This window comes from Hydra vulgaris, chromosome 04, assembly GCF_038396675.1.
Source record: "Hydra vulgaris chromosome 04, alternate assembly HydraT2T_AEP".
In the NCBI taxonomy this organism is placed as follows: Eukaryota; Metazoa; Cnidaria; class Hydrozoa; order Anthoathecata; family Hydridae; genus Hydra; species Hydra vulgaris.
Window position 1 is genome coordinate 3,373,058 of NC_088923.1, and position 9,437 is coordinate 3,382,494.

Consider the following 9,437-nt stretch of genomic DNA (forward strand, 5'->3'; position numbering starts at 1 on the left):
AGTTAGTTTTGCACTAAAAAGACGCAAAAAATGGGTAAAAGGCATATCACTCAAGGTGAAATATGGCAAATTGTTGCTCACATTAAAGAAGGAACCAAAAGTAATAGATAAAACGCCAGGTTAATTGAAGTTTTTGAGAAATGCGTTCGGACAACAAAACAAAACTTTCTTCACACTGGTTGTGCCAGCAAGAAAACGAGGCCAGGTAGACCCTTGTCAACCATCAGAAAGGGCGATAGTGCCCTTTTTAGAGCTGTCAGAGCTAATTCAAAAATTAGTTACAAAGAATTGACCACAGAATTCAATACAACACAAAATATACCTATTTCTCAAAGCACAGTCCGCCGAATACTTATCAAATACAAGATTGGAGTCTACTCTGCTTTGAAGAAACTGCTCCTACCTCCATATGATAAACAAAGGAGACTAAAATGGTGTCGTGAAAGAAGGTATTGGACAATAGAACAATGGAAAAACATTATGTGGAGTAATGAGAGTAACTTTGAGCTTATCAATTGCAAATCTAACATAACAGTCAAAAGAATGGCTCACAAAAAGTATTACGTCAGGTACATTAGACCGACTGTACAAAGTGGATGAGGCTTGATAGAAATCTGGTCATGCTTCAATTACAAAGGTAATAGTATGTGCCAAACATACAATGGAAGAATCAACTCCAGAATATACGTAGAAGTACTGGAAAACAACCTAATTCTATCAATTGACCTGCTTATGCTCAATGATAAGGGAACTTCAATAAGATGGCGCTACTGCACATACTGCATGCTATACAAAGGAGTGGTTCAACAATAATAATATCAAGACAATACCGTGGCCTCCATACTCACCTGATTTGAACCCGATTGAAAACATTTGGGCTTGGATTGACCGTGAATTGGTAAAGGTTCAAATTTCCACACTTGGCCAGCTGAAGGACGTCCTTAAGGAGACTTAAGAAACAAAATAAAAAAGTTATATTCATATCAGCTTTAAACTTAAACTGTTCTACAACAATAAGACAACACTTTGTTCAAATACAAACCCAAGCATCCACCAACTAAAATGTTCATGCAATTCTATAAATGAATGTTTACATAATTGCATGAACAGAATATATTGTGAGACTAAAAAGAAATTTGTATTAAAATGTATAGAGCATCAGAAAAAATATTATTAAGAGGAAATTGTTTAGTTCGAGTGCTACTGACTATTTTAAATCATACCATGATGGTACTTTTTACTGGTTGCAGTATAAACTTATTTTTGAATAAGTTTATATGCAGCCGTATTTATTGTAATTTAAACATGTTTTATTGTATAATAAGAAAGTAACATTGATGATGAATGATTTACATTAGTTTTTTTATTATATATATATATATATATGTTATATATATATATATATATATATATATATATATATATATATATATATATATATATATATATATATATATATATATATATATATATATATATATATTCATATATACATTATAGTTATTGAGTATTAAAAATCAATGTAAATTATATTAGGCATATTGTTAAATCTAAGAATAATTATTTACAGTATAACAACATTTCTTAGTTGAGTATGTTAAATCAGGAATCGGAACCAGCTGTTAACTTTGTTTACACATCACAATATCAGAAAGATCTTGAGGTTATTGCTCAACCTTTTTTCTTCATTGTTTCTAGCTAGTGTTTTTATTTATTTAATATGCAATACTTTTTTTAAAGACAATATGCAAAATAAAGAATGAGATTCCTCTTGCGGAAATGGGTTCCTTAACACCAAGCGATTTGCTTTGTTTTGCATGGCAAGTGGCATCTGGAATGGTAAAAGTTTAACTTAATAAAAGCTAAATTTCTAAATGCTATTTATTGATTTTCCCATTTAATTTTCTTTTTAATTAATGTTGTTAATATTATTTTTATTAAAAACTTTATTTTAATGATATGTTTGTAAAAGAAAATATGTTGTTATTGTTGCATTTTTTAAGTGTTAAAGTATGTTTTAAATGAACAGATAAAAGGCAGTATCTTCAATACTTTAATCGAAATTCATTAATTGAATTCATTAAACTTCCTCTTTTAGGAGTATCTTGCTTGTATGAAACTTGTACATAGAGACCTCGCTGCACGAAATATATTGGTGGGTGCTGATAAAAATCTTAAAATATCTGATTTTGGTTTGACACGAAAAGTTGATCTTGATGTGTACATGGGTAACAAATCAAGGCGTTTACCAGTTAAATGGATGTCAATTGAAGCAATATTTGACCGCGCATTTACATCATCTAGCGATGTGTAAGTTTTTAATTGAATTTTTAAATGGTATTTTCGTTTTTATATTATGCGTTATCTTTTTTTAATAACAGTTTTCTAAAAAGTGAATATTTGTAAATGAAAAGAATTTGACTGATTTAGATGGTCATATGGTGTTCTTTTATTTGAAATTATCACACTAGGTAGGAAAAATAAATTAGATAGTAAATGTAATCAAAGATACAGTTCTAATATGTATATTATTAGATATAAAAGTTAAGCATTTTAGAAAATTGTTTCTTTATTATAAAATCTTAGTATTTAATTTATGTTGCATTTATAGGAGGAACACCTTATCCCACTATTACCAACAATGAACTTCTTACACTTTTAAAGTCTGGATACAGAATGGAGCGACCAGATAATTGTTCTCAACCAATGTAACTTTTTTTTTTTACATGCTTACTTATAATTGTTATAATTGTATTTAGTACATGACCAATAAACTAGTTATAGTTGTATCAAATACATAACCAAAAAATAAAGCCAAAGGAAAAAAAATAATAATACATTTGTTTATTTATTAGGCATGATATGCTTAATAGATGCAAATTACAAAGTTAATATAATTTAAAACAAAAAATAACTTTTTTTTAGTTCTCTTCGATGCTAACCTTAGACCTGATTTAGGCAGAGGCCTAATACATTCAGATGGTATGATTGCACTTTGAAAAACTATCAGAGTGATTAGGCCATGATCATAGATTTTATTTAATAAAAGTGTTTTTTATTTTTATTTCAATATTTTTATTTCGTTTAGACGGGACACAATCTGATGAAAAAATTTTATAGCACATTGTTTGGTCTAGTTTACCTTATTCTTAATTTAGACCACTGTTTTTAAAATTTGGTAATGAGTGTAGGTGTTAGGTTATGATCAAAAATTCTACTTTTATTTCTACTGACTAGATGGTATCTGAATTGATTTTTTAAATCTTTTAATTGCTGGTTTAGGTTGAAATCGAATAAGGTTGCCAGATTTCTTTATTTAAAAATATTTATTTCTTTATTTAATTGGTCTGTAAACAAGATGATTTAGGACACTCAATCATATACCTAAGACAACGTTCAGCCAATTATTTATTTACAGGCCCAAAAAATGATAAGAATACAGTAAGTAAAATAAAGAAAACAAAATAACTAAAATGTACTAAATATAAACAAAAAAAAGGGTCATGAATATAAGTCTGCTCTTCATTTACTATCAATTGCAAGAACCTGTTCGAGTTTACAAAATCTCAGTAAAAATATTAGCTTTTGAAGCAAAAATACTTAAAATATTCTGGCGAGATATAGCCTGTGAAAATTCAATATTTACGGTTTTCGGAACATCGTATATTGTAGTGGCTTTTCCACTAAATCATTAACAACCATGAATTTATAGCAATATTGACAAGTTTTTGAGTAGACCGTAAACTTTCTTATTTAGGAGCTGCAACCTGTGTGTGCAGTGTAGTGGAAAGGAAAACATATTATAACTTTTTTTTTCTTTTTTTTTTTTCGTGCGAAATCTAATCCTTAAATACTAAGATGGGTTTCATAATTATCAAGCAACAATAAACAATGTATTTCTTTAGTGCATTTTGTATGAAATACAAATTGTATGAAATACAAAATGCACTAAAGAAATACATTGTTTATTGTTGCTTGATAATTATGAAACCCATCTTAGTATTTAAGGATTAGATTTCGCACGAAAAAAAAAAAAGAAAAAAAAAGTTATAATATGTTTTCCTTATGAAATACATTTTGTATGAAATGAATTTCCAAATTTTCTACTTTTATACAACCATTTGCATTGGAATGTCCTGCACTTCCTGTTAGTGCTTCTATTATGAAATGATATGAAAAATTAAAAAGGTGGAAGCTATTTTTGATATTTACTGTGCACGCTAGAGTTGCAAGTGTTCGTTTTTTAGCTGATGAGATGGCTAAAAATATTTTTTGATTTTTTCTTTTTAACAATAAAAAATTTTGTATCAAAATTGTTAAAAAAAACTTTTTTAAATTGAGTTAAACGAATATTGTTTCATATTTTTGTTTTAAAATAACTTAAGAAAACTAAATTTTATAACTTTTGTTTCATATTTTTATTTTAAAATAACTTTATAAAACTAATTTTCATAACTTTTAATGTTAAGTTTGAGATGTGTTAATAAGATATTAAGTTTGCGATACTGCGAAGTGTTATTGTTAAAATAACACTTATTAAGATGTTTAAATTTGTAATTTTGTGATTTGTTGTTTGGAATGTATACAATGGCCGAACTTATGAGATGTTATTTCAAAGTTTGATCTAACTAGTTGTTTTCATTTGAAATAAAATATTGATTTTTTTATTCTTTTATTTTTACAATATAAATAAAAAACATTTTTTTGTCAATATAATTCCAAAAAATATTTGAAAAAATGTTTTTTTTATGCCTGAGATATGAGTGATAAAAACTTATGTGATCGAACTTTACGATTTTACGTTAAATAATGTGTCAAAAGTTAGTATTCAGAGATGTATCACAATCCAAAGTTTTTTAATGTTTTTAAAATGACAGATAACTATTTAGTATACTTTACGTATTAATAACACTTATTCAGTTTGACTTTTTCTACATTAATGTTAGCTTATAAAGTTATTAGCTTTTTCTGTTTGTTTTTAAATTTTTATAGACATTTTTTCCATCAATATTTTTGAAGAAACTTTGTTTATGTTCACAAAGTAAACTTTTTCCTTCAAAATACCGCTTGTTTGCATAAATTGGTAAGCATAAATCTAACAGTTCAGGTCGCGTATATAAACGACACTTCGGGTAATGAGGGTAATGAAAACACTTTTATGATTAGTAACGGTTAATTGTTACATAAAAGTTTTACACTGAATTCCTCAAATCTAAATAAGTTTCTCAAATTAAAAATAGAGGTTTTATGTTTACTCGATGTACAAAGTTCTAAAGCGAAAATGTTTCTATAAATTTTCAAATAACTTAATATTTTTAAAGTTTGTAAATACTTTACAGACCAATAATTTGACAACAAAAATGAATTTTTATAATAATTGCTTTGATATTTACCATAAACAAACTCTGTTTTAAACTTTGTAATAAACTTTTTAGTAATAATATTTGGAACTTTTCTTGCAAAAAAGATTTAAAATTCATAATAATTCATTGTACAATTTGTTTATTCATTGACAACAAACTTTTAAATTTAGGTACGATATTATGATGCGCTGTTGGCATGAAAATCCATTGCTACGACCAACCTTTACAGAGTTACGCGAGTTATTCGATAAGGTACTATCTGGAGATTATTCATATGTTAGTTTAAATATCAATGAAGCAAGTAATTATTACAATTTAAGCTCTTCCCATAGCACTTTGGGTGAAGCAATAGATCAGGTAGTCGAAGTATAATAACTCCAAAAACTTATTCAAGATTTCGCCATTATTGTTATGTCAATTAACTGAATAACGTCAAATGTTACGAATACATTCGATAGATTTCATTTAAATACATTCAATAGATTTCAATTAATCAAGTGATTTTTTATATATTTGTTAAAAAAAATTTTAAAAAAATTGACCATTATAATTTACTATTTTAAAAGATTTTGCATTTAAATTTACAAGTTATTGTTTTTAAAAAAAAATAATAATAATTAAACATTTTAATTGTTTATTAGTTGCTATAAATAAAATACAAACACATTATTATTCAAAGTATTATTTAAATAAAATACTAGGGTAACCGGGGGCAAAGCGAGAGACCGGGACAATGTGAGACATTTAAGTGTTCTAGCCTTGTACAGGATTTTTTCAAAAAGTAGTTTTTTTTTATTATGTTAAATTTTTTTAATGTTTTAAAGTAGTTTCCATCAGTTTTTTCCTAAAATATGACATAGAAAATTGTGTTTAAAGTTTACGAGTTGCGTCAACTTGATTAAAAATTAATTTTTTTTACACGTTTGCGGAAAGAACGTACGCTGCCATTTTTTAATACAAAACAAACATAATATTGAATTTGTAATAATTTATTTGGTGTCTTTGAGCTGTCATTCTTTTTATGACAGATTTTTTTTTAAAGATATTTAAGAAATATATAACTTCACTTTGACGGGGAAAGTGCAACAACGCTAGTTACTGGAAAGGAGCGTCAAGAGTTCGAGACTCCGAAACGTGTTTATTTTTAAACCTTAAAAAATGGCCAATGAAAGTATTACAATTGCTCAATTTTAAGAAATTATGGATATTCACGAAATTACAATAATGCGATTATTTAGCGACAGGATTGATAAACTAGAAGGTAAAATATCAGTTATGCAAGAAGAAAATAAATATTTAAAAAATTAAGTAAGCAACCTGAAAAAAAGTGTTGAAGTTGTCAGAGACAAATATGAAAATTTACTATAAATAGCTGTTTCTAAAAAAGCAGCAATATCATCAGCTTATAAACTAAACGATGCAAAAATAAATTTAGAAAATGATAACGTTATTAAAGATAAGTCGGCTGAACTTGAAGATAAGAGTCGCCGAAATATTTTTAGATTTAATGGAATTACATTTTGATAAAAGCGTAGAATTGTCTTTGTAAGTAAACGATAACTAACTTGATTTAAGATATATAAATAAATAGCAAAAACAATCTTTTGAAAAATTTTACAAAGAATAATAACTACTTAATTTAATTTAAGAACCCAGCTTATGTAGGTTGAATATTTGGCTTGAAATATTCAACTGAAAACAACAGGTTTAATGTAAAGTTTTTTTTTGCATCCCGTAAGTAACACAGTATATAATCAACTATAAATCTTAAACTTATAAGAAATGAACGAAATTTCATTATACAGGAAAACAAATAAATAATTTTGGCACGATTCATAAGTATATAAACATCTAATATCTTAAAATAAATAGTATATATCTAAAAATGTGACATTACAAAAATCAGAATGTCCTGTAAGTAACGTTGGAATTGCTCATTTATAAAATTATTTGAATTCTTAAATGGATTCGAACCAAATATAGTTTTGAGTAAATTTCATCTAACTTTTTTCAAAATAAGGATTTTTAACTTGATAATGAATCCGATCCTGATATAAATTATTTTAGTGAAGCAGGTGCTCTGCAAAACGGCTATAATTTTTACAACAATGAATTGAAAGATTTTCTTAAGGGGGATTTTCCGAATGTTATTCATTATAATATAAAAAGCCTAAAAAAATTTTGATACTTTTCATAGTGATATAAAAGAAACTTCTGATATTTTTAACACAATGTGTATTATAGAGACATGGTGCAGCTTTGATGACGTTAAAAATATAAATCTCCACCTTCCAGGTTTTTAATTTCTTTAGCACGTAAAAATAAAAAGCAAGGTGGTGATGTTCTCTTTTACGTAAATGAATTAAAAAAGGGTAAACGAACCGAACCTGAACTGTACGAACCGGACTAGAATCTTACCTACAACCGAACTGAACCCGAACTTTACTTCTTACCGATCCGAACTTGGAAATTGTTGAGAACAAACCGGACCGAACAAAATGTTTTTACCCTAACCAAATCAAAAAAAGATTTATAGTAGTAAAAATCTTGCACTACAATACATAACGCGACGTTAGATTTATCTTGTTTTATCTCCACAAGTCAATCTCCACAAGCAACATAAGTACCATACTTAATGAACATAGTAGAATACTGGAAACATATGTGGAGAGAATTTATTTCCAGTTATTGTTTAAAAATTCTCTTTTAAGTAACTTAAATGTTCATCTAGTCGATTTTTGAAAATATTGACGGAAATTGCGTCAACTACTATTTGCGGTAGGGTATTCCACTGCAACACAACTCGGTTTGTGAAGAATTCCTCTCTTAGTATACAATTGAGTACTCTTTGCTGTGCAAGTCTTTGATCATGACCACGCATAATATACTTTGACGACAAAGGACGATTGAATAATACGTTAAAGTTTATTTCATCAAATTCACATATGAACTTGAACATCAGAATTAAATCACCTATTATTCTTCTTTCTTCAAGTAACATAACATGCCTAACATGACTCTTTGGTGCTCGGCTGTGCGATGCTTAATCTCAGAATGGTTTTTGTAGCACGGTTTGAACTTTTATCTAGGGCTTCTGTGTCTGCCCATTGGTAAGGTGACAACGCTTGGATAGCGTACTCTAGGTAAGGACGAACATATGTGTACACTTCTCTCCACACTGAAAAACAACGGCTGCGAAAGGTTTTTTTCAGCCTCTCTAAGGAGCGGTAAGCGTTCACCGCAGCTTGAGCGTTACATTTAAGATCATTTGAGATGAAAACTCCGAGATCTCTCTCTAAATGAGCAACTTTGATTTCAGGTGGCACACCGTCTGATCCTGACATGTAATAGTCTCGTTTTGACTATTACATAAAGTGTTTACGCGAAATAAATGTGAAAGTAGAAAATCAACTAAAAAAAAAGTACTCCTCAGTTTTTATTTCGAACCAAGTAATAATTTTAATACAATAATATAAAAAGATTAAATATCAAAAAAAAAATTAATTGTACTTGTGGGAATCTAATAAAATTACAGTTTGTCTTGAGATATGATTTTTTAGAGTCAAATTTACTTCTTGTGTAATCTCTTTGGCTGAGTATTTAGGGTTTTTTCTTGCAATTCTATAGATACTATTATCGTCGGTGATACTTGTTATTCTTGGTCGTCCAGATCGGTTTTTGTCTGCAGTAGTGCCAGTTTTTTCAAATTTTTGGATGTGTTCTGAGTACACATGAACGAGATACAGAGTTCGAGCAATTTCAGAACTGTTGAAATCACCAAGGAGTAGTCCTACAATACGCTGTTTTATTTCAAAGCTAATTGATTTTTTTCCCATCTCATTGGTCAAATTATGGACAAAATTTAAGCGAAAAATACCAAGTTTATTTCAAAAGAGATAATACATACTATGTATATCTTAGAAGCTTTTGTTAAGTTAAAATGTAAAAATGGATAGTTAAATTTACTTTTTAGTAAAAATTTGACGTCAAAAAGTAAAAAGCGGCAGTTAAAAGACAATAGAAGTGCAAGTGTGCTAAACTTATGAGCAGCTTTTTTACACCGCTTTAATTAGC

The 9,437-nt window shown here is 28.0% G+C and overlaps 2 protein-coding genes across 2 annotated transcripts in view; one reads left to right on the plus strand and one right to left on the minus strand.

The window, feature by feature from the left end:
• Window positions 1-5,891, plus strand: part of LOC101239423 (uncharacterized) — a 157,662-nt gene extending 151,771 nt beyond the window's left edge. The window contains exons 26-31 of the mRNA XM_065794841.1: window positions 1,589-1,663; window positions 1,741-1,839; window positions 2,099-2,310; window positions 2,431-2,471; window positions 2,612-2,708; window positions 5,534-5,891. Of these exons, the coding sequence (XP_065650913.1) occupies window positions 1,589-1,663; window positions 1,741-1,839; window positions 2,099-2,310; window positions 2,431-2,471; window positions 2,612-2,708; window positions 5,534-5,735 (726 nt within the window). The 3' untranslated portion in view covers window positions 5,736-5,891. The remainder of the gene's footprint in view (window positions 1-1,588; window positions 1,664-1,740; window positions 1,840-2,098; window positions 2,311-2,430; window positions 2,472-2,611; window positions 2,709-5,533) is intronic.
• A 2,972-nt stretch (window positions 5,892-8,863) lies between these two features.
• Window positions 8,864-9,199, minus strand: LOC136079125 (uncharacterized). The gene has a single exon (XM_065794842.1). The coding sequence runs from the start codon at window positions 9,197-9,199 to the stop codon at window positions 8,864-8,866; it is 336 nt and encodes a 111-aa protein (XP_065650914.1).
• Window positions 9,200-9,437: the final 238 nt, after the last annotated feature.